We start from the raw sequence: 24,794 nt of genomic DNA, 5'->3' as shown, positions 1-24,794 counted from the left end.
AGACGCATCTCAGCCCTCAGTCTTCCATTCTGTTCCTCAGCTTGAGGCCTTGTAATTCCTCATGGCCTTGATGGTTCTCTAATGTATACAAACTGATTTTTAGCAAAAATATTTTTGTCCCCAGCCGCCTTAGTAGTTCTTAGAGGGAGAGATGTTTAAAACAGTGGTCCGTCAAGCCAGAAGTAGAACTCCTCTAAAAATGATGTTTTAATCAAATACTTAAACAAAGATGCCCAACAGCTAACCTGTTTAGCGCACTTTTTCACCTCTGTGGTCCTGTTTGATTCCAGTTACAACTTTGTGATCAACATACTTTGTATCTTTATTTCAGAGATGAGAACATTTAGGTTCAAAGAGATAAAATAAACAAGCAAGTGGAGGGAGAGCTGAGATTCAACCCCAGATTCCCTGAGATCCTCTGTCTGTTGTTAGACCCAGCGGTCTGGCAGTGATAATCACGCAAAATGAATGGTAGGCGTGACCGTGAAGACTCATCTGTCTTATTGGCCCCTCAAGTCATTCTAAAGTCCCTTTTCTCCTTTAAAATGAGTTCCAGAATAGGTCTCCTTCCTGATACTTAAAATACTTGAGCTCGTTAATATTTAGAATAATTTAAAAGAAATTATTCTAAATATTATATAAATATTTCTCTATTGATGAGCCTATATTTTCTATTTCTTTTCCAGTTTTCTATTATATAACTTAATCTGAATTCTATTAACTATGTTTTTTTTCCTCCCCAAGATAACTGCTAAAATACCAAGCACAGCAGTTGCTAGACCTGTAGCTACTGGATGTGGGGTAGGTTTTCTTAAGCTGAAGATATGAAGATGCATTTTCTCATACATAAGTTCAGTTTAGGCAGTTAGTTCTAAATAAGTCTGGCTACCTTTCAGCCCATGACCTGGATATATTTTCCATTTTGGTTAGTGATGAACATTATATATTGTTGATTAATAGCTTTGAATATTCTAGTCATTTTGGTTTTAAATATAACAGAAAATATTTTATTGTCTTTTCCTACCTGTAAACCTCGTGTTTGTTGATTGACTTCTTTTCATTTTCTATATAATATAACCAAATGTCATGTGTATTCCATTCATATATCTTATGTGAGGTTAGATGTTATTTAAACATAATGTTTATAATTTTTAAAAACTTAATAATTAATACATGAAAAAATAAAATTTAAGAAAAACTTCAGAGGCATATAATTGGGTCTTGCTTTTATTTGAGATCGTTGGAGGAAAGATGCTATATTAAAATCCATAAAATAAAATCTTCTAAATCTTGCCCAAAGTACCTACAATTTGGATATTTTAGCTTATGTGAAATAATAAAGGAATGGGAGAAAAATGGAGGAATGAGGTGAAATAGTGTTTCCTAGTCTTTATGATAATATTTCTTAGGGGTCATAAAAATGGTTTTAGAACCTAGAGGTCCCGGGCACTTGCCTTCCAAGTGTCCCTTCCTGTGAATGAAGAAAGTGGCCTTATACGTTATATAACAGTGTGTCATGTGATGCATACGTTTATTAATCAGCCAAAGCAGGTATCACTCATAAATTTGGTTTTTGGTGATGTTTCTGAATAGGAGACAGCAAGCTTTTCTGTGAAGGGCCCTGTGGTTTAGGCTCTTCGGAACCCAGCTCAGCATTTTCAGAGAGGCAGCCACAGACGATGTACAGGCAAATGGACTGCGGCTGTGTCCCAGTACAAAGGCTGCGGGTTATAGTTTGCCAATGCCTGTTTTAGAGTTTTATTGTTTGATCCTATATCCTCGGGAGATAAATGGGAAAAAATTATGTTTAGGTTTACTTGCCAATAGGATGAAGGAAAAAATGTTATAAAGAAAACTTTTATACTTTGGTTTATAAAATTAAATGTAGGCATTTTTTGGAATCGTTTTAACTTAGTTTTTTGTTTACTAGTCCAAGACATCCCTGGCATCGTCAATGGGAAGACCAATGACAGGGGCTATTCAGGTATCTCCATTGTGTGGGTGTTCATTTTGGGCCTTTCCTGTGACTTAGAATATTATTACCAAAGTTTTTTTAAGTTGTTACTTATATAGTGACCCTGGTTCTTTAAACTGTGGGCTGAAGTTTGGACCGTTTGAAATCTTTGGTGGCAAAGTCTCTTTGGATTTATTTACTCAGGTCTCAAATGAAATCCCACTGGGAATGGACATAGGCCTGATAGTTTGCTTGTAGGATGTACTCTGGGACCCGCTCTTCCTTTGCTGTCATTTACAGCAGTTTCTGTGGTTTCTCTCTTAGGCATATAGGAGACCAACCAAAAGTAGGGGAGTAGCCAGCTACTAAGCTGCGTAAGGTACTATCTAAAAATCCTTAAGAGTGCTTTTCTTTTCAAACTGGGAGTAAGTCCAGTTAGACAAGGAATCAGAATTTGACAGAGGAAAGGTGAAGGGCAGACAGGCCGGCACATGAGGAGGTGGGAGCACGGAGCAAGCCGGCAGGGGACGAAACCAGTGTTACACGCTAGGCTGTATTTACAACGTGTGTCGTGCAGCTCTGCAAGTAAGAGGCAGGTCTTATTTAAGAATGCTCTTTAAATGATGCTTGTTCTCCTAAGGATGGAGTTACTAGACCCATGACAGCAGTGAGAGCAGCTGGTTTTACCAAAGCAGCTTTGAGAGGTTTGTTCTATTTCAGCTATTAATTTTTTTCAGATCTTTAAATTTTTTAAATGTTTTTGTATGTGTAAATATATTACCATATCTAACATGCCATTGATTATTTTAGGTACCATTAAGAAAGGAAAGGGGTGATGAAAATGTTCTGCATCCCAGTTGAGGTGGTAGTTACACTGGCATGTAATCTGCCAAAATATGCCGAGCTCTACATCTAAAATTTGTGTGTGAGTTAGAGCTAAAGAATTAAAGGTGAAAACAGTATTTAAATATATGATAAGTTAAATAATAATTTTTAAATAAAATTGTTATGACAAAAATTAATGATTATCATACCAGTAATGGAAAATTAAAAGGCTAATACCAGGTTATTACTCACATGATTGGCCATTTAGAGTTCATAATAGGGATAGATTACTGATTACTATGGGGGAGAAATAAATACTGAGAGATATTTATTTTTGTTTTTACATGGTAACACACAGTTTTATTTACATGTTTTTATGTATGTTAAAAATCTTACCAGTTTCTTCATATGCAAAATATTTATGTAAGCATAAAAATGTCCATTCCATTTAATAAATAGGTAAATTAAATAGCATGTGCGCGGTTTCATATCCATTCAGTTGTGCTGGATTGAGCACTAAACGTGAACTCTTGACTGTGTCTCAGGCTCTGCGTTCGACCCCCTCGGTCAGTCGCGGGGCCCTGCACCGCCCCTGGAGGCCAGGAACGAAGACAGGTATGCAAGTCCTGTGCTGCTCTGCTGTGGTTGGTTGCATGTTCTTAACTTTTACTTCTCAAGTACATAATCCTTATGTATTTGAAAAGTTCATGTCAGCAGAATAGTAACCAAAGCATCATCCCTGGTTCTCGGAACTAGCAAAAGAATCAAGTCTCAGAAAAGCAGCCCTGTGTATTCCATGCAGTTTTACTGTAATATTATTGACTCGAAGATGTATCTGATTTTTGTACGTGCCAGTATTGATTCTCTTGAAGGCCAAATGTTGCTGTACATGTAATAAGATATTCTTATTTTAAAAGAATATTTCAAAGAAAAAAATTAAGAAAATGTATAAGTTAGTTTGTCATATTGATATTGAGAAATATAATTTTTTATAGAATTAACTTAGTTTTGTGCCATTGACTAGAGAGTAGCTAAAAAGCTACGGTGTAAATTCAGCTGTGTACATTTACTGATATCTAAGCACCATTAGATTTTACAAATAGTGATAGCAGCCAGCATTTACCGAGTGCTCTCTGTGCGATCACTGCGTGCCCTGCGCTGTGCACGAGCTTCCCTGAGCTCTTGTGTCATCAGTTCAGGGGGAGGGAAGCACGGAGAGCTCGCTGGGTCAGGCTAGTACACGGCAGGACTGAGACTTGAACCCAGGCGGTCTACTTCCAGGGCTCATGTTTGTTTGTTTGTTTGTTTGTTTTGCGGTCCCCGGGCCTCTCACTGTTGTGGCCTCTCCGGTTGCGGAGCACAGGCTCCGGACGCGCAGGCTCAGCGGCCATGGCTCATGGGCCCAGCCACTCGGCGGGATGTGGGATCTTCCCGGACCGGGGCACGAACCCGTGTCCCCTGCATCGGCAGGTGGACTCTCAACCACTGCGCCACCAAGGAAGCCCCAGGGCTCATGTTTTTAAATTGTAATTCTTAAACCTGGTATTTGGGCTATTGTATAAATTACATAATTTCTCTTTTTGACTAATAAGGAACTTATATAGAAAGTCAGTGTACTTTGTATCCTAGTTAATGACAGCAAGTTTGCTAACAAATACATGTTATCTTACTTAAATATGTCATTTAGGATCCTGTCAGCTGCTAACAGCTGGAAACGTCAGAAAAAACACACACAACAAGAATGTTTTATTATCTCCCATAACAGGAGGCCTGGAGGATGGTTAATTTAACTTCTCAATAACCTCACGCTGCTTCAGCTTCTTTCTGATTCTCTTGGCTCTTCTCAAGAGCCTGCCCATCCTCGTGATTCCAGGAGGGCCACGGGAGCTCAGAACCTTCCTGTAGTTGATAAAACCTAGAGTCAGAAGGTGCTCAGTCTTAGGTCCTCTTTGAAGAGCAGGGATCTTTCCGGGAGACATCTGCCCCAGGCAGACGCGTCTTCATTTCTCATTGGCCAGAAATTCATCACACGTGCCTGATGGAACCAGACATTCGGCAGGAGGGTGAGACTCTCCTGTAGCCTAGCTTTCGCGTTCAGGGACGCAGGGCGGCGGCAGGCTCCTGTGGAGGCGCCCAGCAGTGTCTGCACAGAGTTCATTCTCCTGGCGGCTGGTAGGGATGGGGTAGTGACTTTCACTGTCTTCATAAAATTCTCTTACAGAGTTTTAGCATTACATTTTTATATTGATATTTTAGGCTTAATTATAACAACCTGTAAGCAACATTTAAAGACATTTATTAGAGTGTTTCAGACAGCTTGAAAATAGAATTCCGTACTTTGAATTCTGAACTTTTTAACCTTTAGAAAGCCACCATCTATTATTAGAATTTTGCAATCTCTATAAACTAATAAAATATGTTGTCTTAATCCCAGGTTTTACTGAAGAATATGATTTTATAGACAAACCTATACTGTGAAATTTATTCCTGTGTTCTTTTTAAAAGTCCATTTGTAGAGAATTAAGAGAATTGATGTTTACTGTGATATATTTGTAGTAAAAGTTTATTTAGGCAGTAACGTACATTCAGAGTGTTGTGTTTTATTGAAAGAAAGTGGTAGTAAAGCAACACTGATGTTGTGTTTGAAACATGACTGATCTGGGGACACTTCGTTTGCTACTAATGAAGTCAGGGTTTTAAACTTCCTCACCTCGTTAGAAGTCTCTGTGGTGAGTGGGGCTTCCCTAGCGGCCCAGTGGTTAGGACTTGGTGCTTTCACTGCCATGGCCCCGGGTTCGATCCCTGGACGGGGAACTGAGATGCCACAAGCCACACAGCACGGCCAAAAAAAAAAAAAAAAAAGTCTCTGTGGTATCTATTTGGTAGTAAATAATTTTCTCTCTTTTATGGGGTCTTCAGTCTTTCTAACCATAGATAAAGTTTTCATTTGCCATAGAATCTGCTTTCCTTTGGGGATGGTAATGCAATAGCATGGCCCTAGAGTTACCTTATCATGTGTTTAAATCCTGGCTCTGTTACTTACTAGCTGTATGATCTCAGGCTTAGTACTTAACTTTCTTTCGTTTTTTTTTTTTTTTTTGGCCGCCCTGTGTGTCTTGTGGGATCTCAGTTCCCTGACCAGGGATCGAACCCGTGCCCCTTGAAGTGGAAGCACAGAATCCTAACCACTGGACCGCCAATACTTAACTTTCTAAACTTCAGTTTCCCTGTCAGTGAAATGAGATAATGATAGTACTTGTATCAAATATTCTTGTGAAGATTAAGTGACATAATTAGGGTAAAGCATTTAGCTCAAAATTAAATTACACTTATGCTAAATAAATGTTGGTTATTTTTACTATTATGAATAATTATATAATGTAGTTATTAAAAACAGTGGCACATTTATTCTTTAAGGCCCCTTATATATTTGTCTTATCTGTGACTTACTCTTAAAGTTTATAAGCACATGATGAACAATGTTAAAAGTAGGTTAAATTTTGTGTGTATTGTTAGTGGTTGAATGATTCAAATATACTTACTTTTTTCTTTAACAGTCCAGAAGAAAAGATAAGACAATTAGAGAAGAAAGTAAATGAGTTGGTAGAAGAAAGCTGTATTGCTAACAGTTGTGGAGACTTAAAATTGGTGAGTTCATAAACTATAAGATTCAAGATTGTGAAGTGTGTGCATATGTATCTTTATGTATGTACCTATGTAAGCACATGTATAGATAAATACTTTCATTTTGTTGTGGACTGGCCTTAGAGTTTTCACTGAAATAATTATTTTGAGAACCTGCAGTTGAAACTCTGCTTCATAAACTCTGAAGTCAAAACAATTGGCTGATTTTGTAATTTTTCACATTGGTCATTTAAGGAGGGGAAAAAATTCCATTGCATCGGTTGGCTAAATTTTGCAGCCTGGTGGACTGCTGAATGGGACGCACAGCCTGCTGCAGGTGGAGCCCATGGCCCACACACAGCACTAAGGGCTGTTTTCTCCTTCAAGGCTGACTGCTCTAAAGTATTTTGTCCTAGGTAAACTGCAAAATCGTGGTTTGCTTCTTGGCAATCCAACTCTGCTGCTTTTTTTTAAATTGAATCTTTTCTCTTAGTTTGCTTTGTTCACATTACTTTGGTCATCATACCACATAAATATAATTTCTGTGACTTAGTTATCAGATCAATGAATACCATTAGAAAGGTTCAGTATAAGCTACTTTTTTTTTTTTTTTTTTTGCGGTACATGGGCCTCTCACTGTCGTGGCCCCTCCCACTGCGGAGGACAGGCCCCAGATGCGCAGGCCCAGCAGCCATGGCTCACGGGCCCAGCCGCTCCGCGGCACATGGGATCCTCCCGGACCGGGGCACGAACCCGCGTCCCCTGCATCGGCAGGCGGACTCTCAACCACTGCGCCACCAGGGAAGCCCCAGTATAAGCTACTTTTATTGCTCACAGAACCTGTGCTTTTTTATCTAGTTCTAAAAAAAAAATTCCATATTTAATTAATGTGACTGTGGTCAGTCTCTCAGTGGAAATTGATAAAAGGTTCTTGGCATCCTGAGTAAGATCTGAGCGAAACTAAGGATCTGTTGTCGTATTGGGTAGCAGTTATCCATGATCCATGATCCAATACTTGTCTGTATTTTGAGCATCCGAGAAACCAAACAAATCCACCTAAATTCCTACCTCATGAGATTGAATTAAAACACCAAAGATTCAGGAGTTGGGAGGAAAAAGGAAGTAGATAGACATGGTCAGACCGAAAGGGGGTGGGAGGTGAGGTGATGGAGAACCTCGACGTGGAGCAGGTGTGCTCCAGGTCTTAACCCCCACGCTTCCTCTTTTTTCCCAGAGAAGACACTCGGCCTTTCCATGCGGGAGGAAGAGCTCCCGTTTAAACAATAGAAGGGGAGTTTATGATAGGAGCACACGGGGCATCAGGGAACCCAGGGGTAATGGCAGCCACCCCTGCTTCCCGCAGACACTTCCCGAATGCACCAAATTCCGTGTGAGTGCTCAGAGGAGTTTACACAGTATACATTTGATTTCAGGCCTTAGAAAAGGCAAAAGATGCAGGAAGAAAAGAGAGAGTCCTGGTGAGGCAACGAGAACAAGTTACAAGTCCAGAAAACATCAATTTGGATTTAACTTACTCAGTAAGTATGAAGTACCTGTTGAGTACAGTTACCTTGGCGAGAATTTATAGATTCCAGAACTTCTTTTTCTTTTTTGTTTTCTCTTGTTCTTTAAGCCTTATTGGACTTAAGGTGCCCAGAATTAGATTAATAATACTCTTTAGTTCATGGGACCACTCTTATCTTTGGTATGTACAGTGATCTTCTTTAGTTAGTTAATTAGTCATTTTTAATAATGTAGTAAATACTTGTAAACCTACCAGCCAAGGACTCGTGAAGATTGCTAATATTTGGGTTCTATTCAGTGTGGATACTTTAACGAGATTCATTTTGTTTTGTTTTGAGGTATAATTGGGATACAGTGTTCTGTTAGTTTCAGGTATACAACACGATGACTTGATATTTGTATATATTTTGAAATGACCACCACAATAAGTCCAGTTAACATCCGTCACCAAACATAGAGAGATAATGGGGTTCTAATTTATTTATTTATTTATTTATTTTTGGCTGCGTTGGGTCTTTGTTGCTGCGCGCGGGCTTTCTCTAGTTGCCGCGAATGGGGGCTACTCTTGGTTGCGGAGCACGGGCTCTAGGCACACGGGCTTCAGTAGTTGTGGCGTGTAGGCTTCAGTAGTTGTGGCTCGCGGGCTCTAGAGCTCAAGCTCAGTAGTTGTGGCTCACGGGCTTAGGCTCACGGGCTTAGTTGCTCTGTGGCATGTGGGATCCTCCCGGACCAGAGCTCGAACCCACGCACTGTCAGGCAGATTCTTAACCATTGCGCCACCAGGGAGGTTCCGATAACGAGATTCTAATGTGGACTTTTTGGTCTGTGATTTTAGAGAACTTCAAACTAGGTGAATAAGATAATGTTCTGTGAGGAGAGTAGGGGGAAAAAACCAGCTAATTTCTAGCAAAATTTATTCAATTCTGAAAAGACACTGCTTTGATATTTATACTGCTGTTTAAAAGGGTATGTTTTCAGTAGGAAAAGTCTTCGTATGCTAAACAAGTGGAAAAAAGGACGTTAGAACTTAGAAGAATTTTTTTTTTTTTTTTTTTTTGCGGTACACGGGCCTCTCAGTGCTGTGGCCTCTCCCATTGCGGAGCAAGGCTCCAGATGCGCAGGCTCAGCGGCCATGGCTCACGGGCCCAGCCGCTCCGCGGCATGTGGGATCTTCCCGAACCAGGGCACGAACCCGTGTCCCCTGCATCGGCAGGCGGACTCTCAACCACTGCGCCACTAGGGAAGCCCAAGAAGAATTTTTATATGTTTACTATTTATAGCTAATATTTTTTTTATAGCTAATATTTTTAAATTCCATGGAGTCTTTAGATTTGGGAATAATTTGTGATGATTATTTTTTTTCCTTTAGGAACATAATTTACTGTAACTTAATGATTTAAATTATAAATTTGCACGTAGAGCAGCAATACTGTACAAATTAAGGTTTAAGGTATTCCACATGATGTTTAATTTATATTTACAAAGAGAGTTTGGTCCACTCTCTTCCTTATTCCTTTTATTACCAGCTATAGTAATAATACACATTTATTCTTTGTGGATCTTCCTGAGATTAAAAGATAGCAAATCCATTAATTAGAAAGAATACATGGAAAATTAGGTGAAATTTAGAGGAAAGCTCCACCTGTCTTTTTTTTATAAATTTATTTAATTTTTTATTTTTGGCTGCATTGGGTCTTTGTTGCTGCACGTGGGCTTTCTCTAGTTTCGGTGAGCAGGGGCTACTCTTTGTTGCAGTGTGCAGGCTTCTCATTGTGGTGGCTTCTCTTGTTGCGGAGCACGGGCTCTAGGTGCGCGGGCTTCAGTAGTTGCGGCACACGAGCTCAGTAGTTGTGGCTCGTGGGCTCTAGAGCGCAGGCTCAGTAGTTGTGGCGCACGGGCTTAGTTGCTTCGTGGCATGTGGGATCTTCCCAGACCAGGGCTCGAACCTGTGTCCCCTGCATTGGCAGGAGGATTCTTAACCACTGTGCCACCAGGGAAGCTCCCACCTGTCTTAATGTTCTGGTTCATATTGGAATGCAAGGTGTTCTCTGTGTACTTCATTGCTTAATGGGTTGGGAATCTTGATAGAAGCATCTAACTTTGTTATAGTGTTTTAATCTCTAGAAAGATTATAGGCAAAAGGGACCTAAAATGATCATTATGTGTCTCTTTGCAATATTTTTTCCTTAGGTTCTTTTCAACTTGGCCAGTCAGTATTCAGCTAATGAAATGTATCCTGAAGCACTAAACACCTATCAAGTTATAGTGAAAAATAAGATGTTTAGCAATGCAGGTAAGTGTGTATAGTCAGTTTTTCCAATAAGTATAGTTCTTTTGTACCGTTAATTTACCATTTCCTCATTTTATGCTTTCTTATAATGAAATGATCTGTACTCTGAGCAAATTCATATTTATGATAGAGGTGCCCTGCTTAAAGATATGAAAATTCACACAAATACAAATGAAGAAATACAGTTGGTATAAGATACATTGCCTAACAGTAAATGAAAACAGTATTCTGTATCACAGGTAGAATGAGCCAGGGCAACCTACAGAACATGCTTTCCCTTGTATAATTATCCACAAGAGACCTTTGTTTATATTTAGCATTTATATTGTGTAATTTTTTGGTCTCAGTATTAAAGTGTATCAGAATATCATTTTCTTTAATATTTTATTAAACTATTACATCATATAGTTTAAACCGGGTAAGTGTACTCTTTTTGTTCCTGAGCTCCAGGCTTCTTCATCCTGCGCCGTGGGGTGGGCCCTGCAGAGTGGAGAAGGGTCAGGACTATGGAGAGCTGACCGTTACCTCAGACCCCCAGGTCCTGGTGAAAAGAGGTGTGGGGTCACTTGAGTACGAGTTGGAAAGTCTAGACAAGCTTTCTGAGTGGATGTTGCATTTGAGTTGAGTCTCAAGTTTTGTAGAAACACTTTTTCTCACCAATTCATAAATGCTTACCGTAGAAAATGTGGGGAAAAAAGGATAAACTGTACATCTTGCAGCTCTGGGAGATGCTGGAATAACGCCCAAAAGAAGGTCTAATTTTGAATTATCTAATACTTTTTAAGTCCCATGTTTTCTTAGAAGAACAGAACTCCAGTTTTATAATGTCACTCTTGTTTTCTAGCCATGTTTCCAGGAATCCATCTGTCTTAAGTTCCAATTCCTTGCAGAAGTTTAGTGTGCACATACATGAAAATAGTATAACTGTTTTAAAGTGAGAAATTTAGTTAATGTCTGAAGCTTCATAAGTTGAGAAGACCTTCAAAAAATATAAATTAAGGTCATCTAAAATATCATAGAAAAAGTGAACAAAGTAGGATATTATATATTCATTAAATTTTTTTCAATTAGGACGGTTGAAAGTGAATATGGGAAATATTTATTTAAAGCAAAGAAATTATTCCAAAGCCATTAAATTCTACCGAATGGCCTTAGATCAAATTCCAAGTGTCCATAAAGAAATGAGGTAAGTGTGTAGAATTTAAGTGTCGTTCTTCAGAAACAAGGTCACTCTTGACGCGTTGCCAGTGGGCTGAGTGCTTTATGGTATCTGTACATGAGAGGTGTTAGATTCTTGTTGTAGCTGTAGTACTTTGGTCTGTCCCCTTGTGACTACCTGCATGCATTTGTGTGATGGAAGTTAAAGGTTGAAGGCATAATATGTGATCAGTTGGAGTAAAACTAAGCTAATGGGCCTATATAGGGAATAACGCTGCGGGCAATTAGCGCCAGAATACAGCTTACTGCCAACACCAAATCAAACAGCGGTTCTTTAGAACATACCAGACTCCAGAATGCAAGACTGGAAATCAAGACCTCCTTACATTCTTACTACAGCTTGAGAAGGGAAGCGTGAGAGGAAGGGTTACTGTTGAATCTTAGAAGAGGGGGGAAGAGGGGGATGCTGGGATGTTTCCTGTTCTTACAGTATTTCAGGAGCAGAAACAGTAGACTACCTTATGGTCTGGTTATAACTATGGGAACATAGGAAGGTACCAGGATACTCACTGGTCATAATTTCTCCTAGGCACAGTACAAAGCCTCTGTGAAAGTTAATTTCTTTGTAAATACCACTTTTCACAATAGTTTGTTTTCAAATTATGCATGATATCTCATTATCATCAGCAAATATCTAACTTACGGAACACAATGCCCTTGAGGTACTTTTAACCCAGGTGAGGCCAAGAATTTGAGCATTTTAGAAAAAGATAATAATATTATATAGTATATGTTAAGTGCTTAACAGTCCATAATCAAGAGATAGTATAGTAATTAAGTTGAAGGAATAATTATTGAGAACAAGAAAGGTCAAGAAAGGCTTAACGAAAGGAGGTATACTTGGATTGCTTACTAAAGTGAAGACAAGCGAAGGGGTAACATTCCCGACAAAGGGAGCACTGTGAGAAAAGTCCGGGAAATACTGTGATCTGATCAGAGAACTAGGAGTAAAAGGATTTAGTTCAAATGGGGTTATATTGAGGAGTGGTTAGAAATAAGGTGGGATCACATTCATTAGAATGGCTATAATCAAATATGGACAATAATTAGTGTTGAGGAAGATGTAGAGAAATTGGAATCCTCATACGTTGGGGATATAAAATGGCCCAGACACTTTGGAAAATAATTAGGTTGCTTTTTTTTAAAAGTTAAACACAAATTTACCATATGACCAATTCCATTCCTAGGTATATACCCAAGAGAAATGAAAACATGTGTTATCACAAAGTATTGTACGTGAATGTTTATAGCAGCATTATTCATAATAGCCAAAAAGTAGAAGCCATCCAAATGTCCATCAAGTAGTCAATGGATAAATAAAATGTGGTATAGCCATACAATAGAATACTATTCAGCAATAAAAAAGGAATGAAGTACTCTTATATGCTGTAATATGGAGGAACCTCAAAAAGGTTATGCTAATTGAATGAAGCCAGACACAAAATATCACGTATTGTAACTCCATTTATGTACAATGTCTAGAAAGGCAAATCCAGAGAGCCAGAATGTAAATTAGTGTTTGCCTGGGGCTACAGGTGGGATCGAGGAATGACTGCAGGTGGGCACAGGTTCTTTTTGGGGTGATGGAAATGACAAAGTAGGAATGTGGTTTTGGTTCCACAACTGTGTTAATATAGCAATAATTATTGAATCATACACTTAAAATAAGTGAATTTTATGATGTGTAAAGTAAACATCAATATAGCTTTAACAAAACAAAACAAAAAAGAAGTAAAGTGGGAAAGAAAAGAAGGAAATTATTTGTGGAATGTCTTGATTGCCATACTAGGGAGTTCAGACCTTTAAAGCAAATCCATGTTTATTTTTCTCTAGGATTAAAATTATGCAGAACATTGGAGTTACATTTATTAAAACTGGGCAGTATTCAGATGCCATTAATTCATTTGAGCACATAATGAGTGTGGCACCAAACCTGAAGGCAGGCTTCAACCTAATTCTTAGTTACTTTGCTGTTGGAGATCGAGAAAAAATGAAGAAGGCATTCCAAAAGCTGATTGCTGTTCCATTAGAAACTGATGAAGATGGTAAATACATTTCACCAAATGTGAGTATGAGGAAGACTGTTACATAGCCAGCTCCTAATTACCTGTGCTTTTCTGTCTCCAGAAATGAGAAAGTTGGAGTGGATGACATTTCAGGTTTCTCCCAGCCCTGTATTAATGTGTTTTATCATTTTCATTTGTTATTTAAATTAGGTCGACACCAGGGCTATTGAAATAGGGCTAGAGATTGTGGTTAAAACAGACTGCACAATTTTAGTCAAAAAAACAAAAAGGAGAATCTTAGGAAAAATTGTCATTCTTTAATGTTATTTTATATGGAGTCGTACCCTGTGCACTTGCCTGTGTTGATACATCACAATGTATAGTAATGTCAGTTTCATAAATTGAACCTAATAGGTCTTCCTGATAGGGTGTAAGGGTGTCGCAGCATAGTGGCTGGCCCCACTACTCAGTACTTAACTCTCCTTGTTCCTCTATATTTAAAATAGCACTAATTAGAACAACCTACCATGTAGGGTTGTAAGGATTAAATGAGGTAATGCATGTGAAATGCTTAAAATAGTACCTGGAACATAGTAAGTGCTGGGTAGATGTTAACTATTATATATAACTTCCATATTGAGAAAAAGTCATACATGTTGTGAAAGAAATCATCTATGTTTTCAGTAGGAAGTAGCAATATGGATCATACTAAGTAATTGATGATCATTAAAGCATTTATATTTGAGTTAAGAATTTATAATATCACACATTTGTACTAACAACCACAGCTTCTGTGTACTTGGCCCTATTCTTTCCAGCCTGACCTTGTATCAGCTGCTAGAATCTATGTTAGTTCGGTGGAGAATGTGATAGGTAATCAGAAGTAAGAAGAAAAAGTTTACATAAGGGAAAATAGTTTAGAAAGATTAATATATTCTCCATTTTATACAGCTAGCCTAGGGGTGAGGTTGATTAGAAATCTAGTTCTTGATTCTTACTTCTGAATCACTCATTTTTTTCCCCCAGGATGACCCACATACTAATTTAGTGATTGAAGCTATAAAAAATGATCATCTAAGGCAAATGGAACGTGAAAGGTAATATTTTGGGCACTTCATGATTAAAACTTAATAATGTAGTCTTAACTTCTGTAAGAGTTGAATGTGCATTCTGATTATTTCTTTCAAAACTTGTTGTATTCAGTATATTTCTTGAATAGTGCTGTCGTTTCACCATTTCTATATTCCACCAGATTCTTTTTTCTCCTTCAATATAATCTCAGTCCTCATGCTAATCCCAATTATTATTACTCAGTTACTCTATTTCTCTGTAATTTGCTTTCCCTCTGCCTCTGGTGCAATATTAGAACTTTGTTCATATTACCTTTGTTCAAAAATTTATATCTCTCTGTATTTTTATCATGCCCCCCAAATAAATTTCAACTCCCAAAGACAAAATTATTTATTTCATTTTTTCCTTTCTCTGATATGGTACCTAGTCTCTGTCAAGTATGGCTTGTACCTTCTAATATTTATTGAATATGCAACAGGTATCTTAGAAGTTATATCACATCACAGAGGGCTCTTAGTTTGTTTTTTTTTAATTGTGATAAAATACACATAACATAAAATTTATCTTAACCAAGATATGTAATTCTTCATTTCAAAGGTAGTGGTAGGTGCATTCACATTGATTTGTAGCCAGTCTCCAGAACTCTTTTTATCTTCCAAACTGCAGCTCTGTACCCACTAAACAACTCCCATCCCCCTCCCCCAGCCCCTGGCAGCCACCACTCTGCTTTCTGTCTATGAATGTGACCTGCTCTAGGGACCTCATGGAAGTGGAATCACGGTACTGTCTGTCTGTGACTCACTTTTCATCCACGGTGTAGCCGGTGACAGGATTTCCTTCCTTTTTAAGGCTGAATAATATTCCATTGTGTGGATGGAGGGCCCTTAATCTTTAGGATTTAGTTTAACAGTAAAAATTAAACTTACACTTCTGAGTACAAATTAAAACCCCAGAAATTGTATGTACAACAAAATGAGAAGAAAGGTAGAGACAAGAGGGCAAATCATCAAGGGACCCGGGGGCTTGAGGAACAGCATGGCAGTGATTCCCCTCACATTGCTCAGACTTGGAGCTGAAGAAGCTGGCAGTCAGAGAGCCAGGGGCTGCATTTTTAAAAAAGGCTCTAAGAAAAGCCAGAGGACAAGGTAAGGGGTAGGCTAGCAAGACAGAAAACTTTCAGACAGATGCACAGAAAAGAGCTGTGGTCCCATCCCCACACATGCCAGCAACAGCCAACTCCCAGGGCTGTAAGGAGACACTCAGTACCCCAGCAGACCAAGTAGGGAGCAGGACTTTAACCCCCAAGGCCCTCATGGAGCCCTGCCACTCTGACTCTGTGGTGTAGTGGACAGCACGTGGGGAGCCTGGAACTCCACCCTACCCAGCAGTAACAGGGCGCTCTTGACCCTCCCTCCTGCCTGGTGTCAGAGGGGCAGTGGGGAATCAGGGCCTCAGTCATCACTCAGCCATAACAAGACCATCCCACCATGGTGTCAGTAGGGACCGGGGGATGCAGGGACTCCCATCCCACCCAGCAGAAGCAAGGACCTCTTCCCACGTAGGTGTCAAAGCAGGCTGTGCGGGGAATATGGGCTTCTCCCCTTATCTGGCTTGTGATGCGGTGGTGTCTCTTCTTTCCCTGCTGCAGTGGTGTCAGGAAAGACAGCTAAAACAGAAGATTTAAATAAAATTCAGTCTTTTTTTTCTACGTCACTTTTCTTTTTTTCACAATAAAATACAAAAACATTCAGCTCTTTAAAGTACATCACTTGGGGCTTCCCTGGTGGCGCAACGGTTAAGAATCCACCTGCCAATGCAGGGGACACGGGTTCGAGCTCTGGTCCGGGAAGATCCCACATGCCGCGGAGCAACTAAGCCCGTGCACCACAACTACTGAGCCTGCACTCTAGAGCACGCGAGCCACAATTACTGAGCCCACGTGTGCCACAGCTACTGAAGCTCGTGCACCTGGAGCCTGTGCTCCGCCACAAGAGAAGCCACCGCAGTGAGAAGCCTGCACACCACAACTAAGAGTAGCCCCCGCTCGCCACAACTAGAGAAAGCCCACATGCACGCGCAGCAACGAAGACCCAATGCAGCCAAAAATAAAATAAATAATTTTTAAAAATAAATAACAAAATAAAAATACATCACTTGCCCAAATCTTCAGAATCAGGGTGAAAGTAGTATTGAAGAGCCTGAATGAACATTATTTTATTTTTACTTTTTTATTGAAATGTAGTTGATTTACTATATATATATTTATTTTAGATTCTTTTCCATAGGTTATTACAAGATACTGAGTATAGTTCTCTGTGCTATGCAGTAGGTTCCTGTTGGTGCGCGGGCTTCCCATTGGTGATTGCTTCTCTTGTTGCGGAGCACGGGCTCTAGGCACATGGGCTTCAGTAGTTGTGGCATGCAGGCTCAGTAGTTGTGGCTCACGGGCTCTAGAGCCCAGGCTCAGTAGTTGTGGCGCACGGACTTAGTTGATCCACGGCATGTGGGATCTTCCCGGACCGGGGATTGAACCGGTGTCCCCTGCATTGGCAGGTGGATTCTTAACTGCTGCACCACCAGGGAAGTCCCGGTTATCTATTTTATATATAGTATTGTGTATATTTTAATCCCAAACTCCTAGTTTATCACCCCCCCTTCCCCTTTGGTAACCATAAGTTTATTTTCTATGCCTGTGAGTCTGTTTCTGTTTTGTAAGTAAGTTCATTTGTATCATTTTTTTAGATTCCATGTAGAAGTAATATTGTATGATATTTGTCTTTGTCTGACTTACTTCACTTAGTATGATCATCTCTAGGTCCACCCACGTTGCTGCAAATGGCATTATTTCATTCTTTTTTTATGGCTGAGTAATATTCCATTGTGTATATATACCACATCTTCTAAAATTCAGTCTCATAATGTAAAAATGTCCAAGCTTCTTTTTGGCTGTGCCGTGGCTTGCAGGGGGTCTCAATTCCCTGACCAGGGATTGAACCTGGGCCACGGCAGTGAAAGCCTGGAATCCTAACCACTGGACCACCAGGGAATGTCCAAGTTTTGATCAAAAATCACTCGTCATACCAAGAACCAGGAATATCTCAAACAGTGAAAAAAGATAGTCCATAGATGCCAACACTGAGATGACAGAGATGTTAGAATTATCTGACAAATTTTAAAGCAATCATGATAAAAATGCTTCAACAAGCAATTATGAACACACTTAAAACAAATGACAGAATAGCCTCAGAAAAGAAATAGAGTCTCAGCAAAGAAACGATATAAAGAAAAACCAAATGGAAATTTTAGAACCGAAGAATATAACAGCTGAAATGGAAAGCTCAGTGGAGGGACTCAACAGGAGAATGAAGGGGAGCCAGGAGAGATTTGGTGACTGGAAGAGAAAATGGAAATTATCTAATCTGAACAAATAGAGAAAATAGACCGAAAACCAAAACAACCAGAGCCTCAGGGATCTCTGGGACTATTACAGAAGAACCAACATTTGTGTCATCAAATCTGGGAAGGAGAGATGAAGGGGATTAGGCTAAAGAAATAATAGCTGATAACTTCCTAAATTTGGCAAGGAAAATAAACTTACAGTACAAGGAGCTGAAGAAATCCCAAGGAGGATAAACCCAAGAAAATCCATGTCATGATATATCATGATTAAACTTCTGAAAATTAAAAACACGAAGTCTTTTTTTCTTAAAATATTTATTTTATTTATTTGGCTGTGCCAGGACTTAGTTGTGGCATGCAGAATCTTCTATCTTCTTTGAGGCTCGCCAGCTCCTTAGTTGTGGCATGCGAACTCTCAGTTGCGGCATGTGGGATCTAGTTCCCTGACCAGGGATTGAACCCAGGCCCCCTGCCTTGGGAGTGTGGAGTCTCAAACTCTGGGCCAAAAGGGAAGTCCCTAAAATCACAAAGTCTTGTAAGGAGGCAGAGAAAACAACCCATAAGGGAAAAGCAATTAGAATGACAATGGGAAAGTCTTAAATCAATAACCTAAGCTCCCAGCTTAAGAACCTAGAAAAAGTATAAAATAATTAAGCTGTAAGGATGTATTGTACAGCACAGGGAATATAGCCAATATTTTGTAACTATAAATGGAATATAACCTTTAAAAATTGTGAATCACTATGTTGTACACCTGAAACTTATAAGTTTCAGGGATTTTATATATATAAATATTTTTCAAGTATTATATATTTTATATATATATAATGTACATCAACTATACCTCAATTAAAAAATAAAGAACCTAGAAAAAGAAGAGCAAAGTCAACCCAAAAGAAGCAGAAGGAAAGAAATAATAAAAGAACAGAAATCATTGGCACTGAAGAGAGAAACAATACAGAACATCAGTGAAACAGCTGATTCTTTGAATAGATCAGTAAAGTTAACAAACTTCTAACAAGACTGATGAAGGTAAAAGAGAGAAGACCCAAAATACTAGTATTAGGAACAAAATAGTAGCTATCACTACAGACCCTGCATACATCAAAAAGATATTAAGGAAATACTACAGACAACCCTGTACACATTAATTTGAAACTTAGACAAAATGGGCCACTTTCTTAAAAAACACAAACTACCACAACTCAGTTAATATGAAATAGATCGTTTGAATAGCCCTTTGAATGTTAAGGAAATTGAATTTATAAGGCAAATCTCCAGGCCTATATGGTTTTAGTAGAGAATTCTAGAAAATGTTTAAAGAATAAACATCATTTCTATACAGTCTCTTCCAGAAAATAGTTCATTTTATGAACTAGTATTACTCTGATACCAAAATAAAACAGAAGAGACAGAAAACTACAGAAAAATATCTTATGACTATAGATTAAAAGTTCTCAAGAAAATATTTGCAAACCAACAATACTAACACAATAGGAAAAGAATTATGTACCATGACTAATTTGGATTTATCCCAAGGCTACAAGAATGGTTTACCATCTAAAATTCAATTAATATGATACAGGATATCAGTAGAACAAAGGACAAAAGCCACGTGATCATCTCAGTAAACCAAAAAAAAAAAAAAACAGGGAAAACTGGGGGGGAACAAAATCCAAAATCCATATTGGATTTTGTTTAACAAACAAACAAAAAGAACTTCAACAAAAGCTAGGAGTAGAAAGGAGGTTGCTCCATCTGATAAAGGACATCTATGAAAACCCCACAGTTTCGCATTATAATACTTAATGGTGAAAGACAGAAAGAAAAGTAAAAGACTTATCCAGATTGGAGAGAAGTAAAACTTACCTCTGAAGATCACATGATCTTGTATATAGAAGGTCCTAAGGAATGCACTAAAAAAATTTACCACTGATAAACGAGTTCAGCAAGGTTCCAGAGTAAAAGATAAACATGCAAGAATCAACAGAATACTAGAGAAGTGTGGTACACAGTGCTAGTGAGCTATCTGAAAATGAAATCAACAATTACATTTAACAGTAGCATAAAAAATAATTTATTAGGAATAAATTTAACAAATGAAATGCAAAACTTGTACTCTGAGAATTGTAAAACATCATTGGAAGAAATGCTAAATAAGTGGAAAGAGATCACATGTTTATGGATAGGCACTTAGTATTGCTAAGATGGCCGTGCCCCCCAGATTACAGATTCAGTGTAACCCCTATCAGAATCCCAGTAGTGTTTTTGCAGAAAGTGACAAGGTGATCCTAAACTTCATATGGAAATGTAAGGAGTCCAGAACAGCCAAAACAGTGTTGAGAAAGAATAGAAGAGTTCGAGGACTCAAGCTACAAGGCGACACTAATTAAGACAGTGTGATAATACTTTATGTTAGAAGCATAAAGACATACATAAAAGGCAATGGGATGGAATTGAGAGTCCAGAAATAAACTTTTCCGTTTATAGTCAGTAAAACTGTCAGGACAATTCCATGGGGAAAGGATAGTCTTCAGCAAATGGTGCTGGAACGATTGAATATGCTCATGCAAAAGAATGAAGTTGGACTTCTCTCTCACACCATACAGAAAAATTACTTCAAAATGGATCATAGGGCTTCCCTGGTGGCGCAGTGGTTGGGAGTCCGCCTGCCGATGCAGGGGACGCGGGTTCGTGCCCCGGTCCGGGAAGATCCCACATGCCGCGGAGCGGCTGGGCCCGTGGGCCATGGCCGCTGGGCCTGCGCGTCCGGAGCCTGTGCTCCGCGGCAGGAGAGGCCACAGCAGTGAGAGGCCCGCGTACCACCAAAAAAAAAAAAAAGGATGTGGAAACAACCTAACGAATGGGAGAAAATATTTGCAAGCCATGTATCCAAGAAGGGGCCTACTTCTCCAGTAGGTAGAAGAACTCTTCCAACTCAATAATAAAAACGCCAAAACCTAATTAAAAATGTACAAAGGCTATGAATAGACACTGTTTCAAAACATATTCAGATGGCAATAAGCACATGAAAAGATGCTGAACTTCAGTATTCACTAGGGACGTGCAACTCAAAACCGCAGTGAGGCAGCACTTCACACCCACTAGTGCGACTGAATCAAAAGACAGACAGTAAGTGTTGATGCAGATGTGGAGAAGCTGAAACCCTGTATGCTGATGGCGGGAATGTAAACTGGTACAGCCGCTCTGGGAAAGTCTGGAAGTTCTTCTTAAACAACATATGACTCAGCAATTTGTCTCCTAGATACATACCCCAAAGAAATTAGAGCATACATCCACATAATAGCATAATAAGTTATACAGGAATATTCATAGCATTATTCGTATCCAGAAAGTGGAAACAACCCAAATGTCCACAACTGATGAATGGGTAAAAAATATATGCTCCATCCATGCAATGGAATATTATTTAGCCCTCAAATGAATGAAATATTGACATATGCTACAGTACACATGAACCTTGAGGACATTGTGATAAAGTGAAAGAAGGCAGTCACAAAAGACCACATATTCTATGATTCCATTTATAAAATGAAAGGTGAAGATTAGGCAAATCTATAGAGACGTGTAGGAGTTCAGTTTTAGTATTTACCACTGTAGTGGCAGTTTTCACCCTTTCATTTCCACAGACAGTGCAGATTATGCAGCTTCAGCTGCAGAGTCCTGTGTATCTCTCTCTCCTTCCTTCTTTCTCCCTCCCTTCCCCCACTTTCTTTCTTTCCTTCTTTCCTCAGAATGGATCACAGACCAAGAACTGCTGACCCCAAGGGCAGTCATGGCTTACTGATCGCATTTCCCAGTCGTGGTTTTCAACCTGATTTGTAAACAGATTGCTAGCATAGCTGCCCAGACAATGTTTACACTTACATTTTAAGAAATAAATCGAAACTCTTTTTATACCATATTTCTAAATATTTTTTGTTTGTTTGATATAGGAAAGCCATGGCAGAAAAATACATCATGACAGCTGCAAAACTCATTGCTCCTGTAATTGAAACATCTTTTGCTGTAGGTTATGATTGGTAAGAGAGAAATTCAGTATAACTGGATGGACATGATGTTTTCTAGTTTATACTTTTATTGATTTAAAATTTTGTTATTAGAAAAGTAAATAATTGCAAATATTGATTTCTACTTATCAAGCAAATACTATTATATGGTAAGATTAGTATAGGCCACTCTAAAAGTTCTAACATATTTTTCTTATTGTTCATGTCATTTTGTAAATTAAGTACTAAGGCAAGTGTGCTACATTTGATATGTGGGTACATAATTGCTTTCGTTGTATAAATTCCAGCCTGTGCCCTCTTCCTTTTTACTTTATCTTTTCTCATTATGTCCTTTTTCTACCTTAAATTTGTCAGTACTACTAAACTTTTTATCCTGAGCAATACCTCTCACACCTAAAAAGGCTATTGTCTGTGGATATATTTCCCAGATAGGAGTGAAGGGTTTTTAGAGCTGGAAAAATCTTAGGTCATTTTTTGGATGAGTAGTTGAATTTGTTTCTTCCACCCGGTACGAGAATCCTCTTTATAGCATCCCATGTAGGTGCCATCTATCCTCTGCTTGGATTCTTATGGTGTTCAAATCATTTGCTTTATTTCTGAACATCTCTAAGGGTTAGAAAATTCTTCATTGTATTGAATCCAACGTTGCCCTTCATGAAACTCTTTTCTATGATTTTTCGAACCAGTATAGAGTGAGTCTGTGACCTGTTCTGCGTGGTACCCTACCAGAATTTTTAAAATCCAAGATACATGTACATGGTTAGAAAACCAAGTAAGTACAGAAGAGTTACAGCTCCCGTTTTCTAATTACTTTTCATGTTTCTTCTTGGTGGAAGTAACGTATGCTTTCTTTACCATATCCTCATTACGATCCAGATTCTCACCATGGAATCCATTGTCTCCCTGGTTTAGTTTGTTCTGGAGGCTTCATATTTGGCCTATGACGTTTGTTTTTCTGGTGTCTCCAGTTACCTCTCTGTCTTCTCTTGCACTCTTTGCTTCTCTTAGGTTATTTGGAGTTCTCCCTCTCGGAACTCTCCCTGCCCCAGTCTCTGTAAGCCGTTGGTTCCCTTAGGCTGGCGTTGAATGTCATCTTGGGGTTTACCTTCATTTTTTTCCCATGTTGGATCCTCTTTCTTTTTGAACATCATCTTTATTTTTTCCTTGATTTCTTCCTGAATTAACCCCCTAAGATCTGTCTGTGCATGTCTGTAAGTGTCTAATTCTGTCCTCATTCTTGATTGATCATTTATTTGATCGGGTATAATACCCTAAGTTGTAACTTGTTTTCTCTTAGAACTCAAAAAGCATTTCTTCACTGTTAACTAGCACTGTTGCTGATTAGAATTCTGATGCTAGTCTCATCCTTGCTATTTGTAGGTGACCTGCAGTTTCTTTCTGGTAATTTTTATCATTTTCTCTGTAGCTTTGTTTTGAAATTTCATAATGTGTTTAAATTTGTCTTTTTTTTTCTATTTTCTTCTTAAGCACTCAATAGACCCCTCAATTTGCAGTCTGTTTTCTTTAATTTGAGAAAATGTTATACTATTTCTCTGCTAATTTACTTCCTTTTCCAGTTATAAATTTCTATCAATTGGATTTGGACTTCCTTGTCACTTATCTTTCTTATATTTTCCAACTTTGGTTCTGCTTTGCTTTCTCGGAGACTTCTTTGAATTTCTCATTCAACTATTCCATTTAATTGTTTTCTTTTACATTTCCAAGAGCACGTTCTTTTTCTCTGGCTGTTCTTTGTCGTTGTTGAGTATGAGGGGAGGTCTGCAGGCGGAGATGGCGGTCAGTGGTTCCCGCTGCCCAGCTCAGCGCTTCGCTACCCATCCGGGATCCCCAGCCTCACGTGGAGCAGGAAGCGCCCTGCTCCGTGTCACTTTCTTACTGTAGCCTCCTTTTCCCTGCTTCATAAGCCAGCACGCTTTTCACGCTTCCAGGATGGCGCTCCTCATGGGGGCAGCAATGGGAAACAGCGCGTGCCTGCTACTGTTTGGAATCAGCGGCTCTGCCAGTTATTGCTGATAGTGCGGTTAGGGCTTTCTTCAAAGTTTTCTCTCTTTTCAGATAAACAGTTCCAGTTTTTTCATCCATTTCAGATACAATGTGTTTTTCTAAAACGGCTGGTTTTCTACCTGACTGGTTGCTTGCCTAGTTTATAAACAAGTTCCTTAAAATGTCCCTGTATCTGTACATGTACTCCACATATGTTTTGATCAATGTATAGTACAAGTCACTCTATCCCTTTCTGTGAACACCAAATGTTGGTTGTAACCTTAAGATCTCCTTGATTTGGGAGACAAGCATCTCACAGTAAATGAACTCTGTTCATCTTTAATTATACTGAATAGTAAATGTTGTTTTACTGTTACTAAATCTAACTTGAATTCTCTTAATGTTTACTAAATCATATACATTTAATTTTCTAATGTTTTTAGCTTTTTAAGAAGATGATTATAGTTGTGTCTTTGCAATCTAGTAGTTGGTATGTAAGTGAAATTTTAAGTATTTATAAAATGCCAACCAGTCTGAGTGAAATTTTCCACTAATTTAACATTTTAACTTATCAAAACTAATTACTTTTGTCATATTAGACTTTTTAAAATTTTATTTATTTTATTTTTAGCTGCGTTGGGTCTTTGTTGCTGCGCGCGGGCTTTCTCTAGTTGTGGCAAGCGGGGGCTACTCTTCATTATGATGCACAGGCTTCTCATTGCGGTGGCTTCTCTTTGTTGTGGAGCACAGGCTCTAGGCTCACAGGCTTCAGTAGTTGTGGCTCGCAGGTTCTAGAGCACAGACTCAGTAGTTGTGGCTCATGGGCTTAGTTGTTCCACGGCATGTAG

General features: G+C 38.9%; 1 protein-coding gene across 1 annotated transcript in view; it reads left to right on the top strand.

The window, feature by feature from the left end:
- Nucleotides 1-24,794, top strand: part of IFT88 (intraflagellar transport 88) — a 74,800-nt gene that overhangs the window by 14,522 nt on the left and 35,484 nt on the right. Inside the window, exons 4-14 of the mRNA XM_082675670.1 lie at nucleotides 745-801; nucleotides 1,931-1,984; nucleotides 2,595-2,658; nucleotides 3,325-3,394; nucleotides 6,337-6,427; nucleotides 7,837-7,941; nucleotides 10,118-10,220; nucleotides 11,289-11,403; nucleotides 13,269-13,500; nucleotides 14,468-14,538; nucleotides 21,868-21,954. Coding sequence (XP_082531796.1) covers nucleotides 745-801; nucleotides 1,931-1,984; nucleotides 2,595-2,658; nucleotides 3,325-3,394; nucleotides 6,337-6,427; nucleotides 7,837-7,941; nucleotides 10,118-10,220; nucleotides 11,289-11,403; nucleotides 13,269-13,500; nucleotides 14,468-14,538; nucleotides 21,868-21,954 — 1,049 coding nt within the window. The remainder of the gene's footprint in view (nucleotides 1-744; nucleotides 802-1,930; nucleotides 1,985-2,594; nucleotides 2,659-3,324; nucleotides 3,395-6,336; nucleotides 6,428-7,836; nucleotides 7,942-10,117; nucleotides 10,221-11,288; nucleotides 11,404-13,268; nucleotides 13,501-14,467; nucleotides 14,539-21,867; nucleotides 21,955-24,794) is intronic.

This window comes from Grampus griseus (assembly GCF_964374135.1).
Source record: "Grampus griseus genome assembly, chromosome: 18".
NCBI lineage: Eukaryota > Metazoa > Chordata > Mammalia > Artiodactyla > Delphinidae > Grampus > Grampus griseus.
Note: the sequence above shows the minus strand (reverse complement) of the source record. Positions and strands in the feature narration are given on the sequence as shown.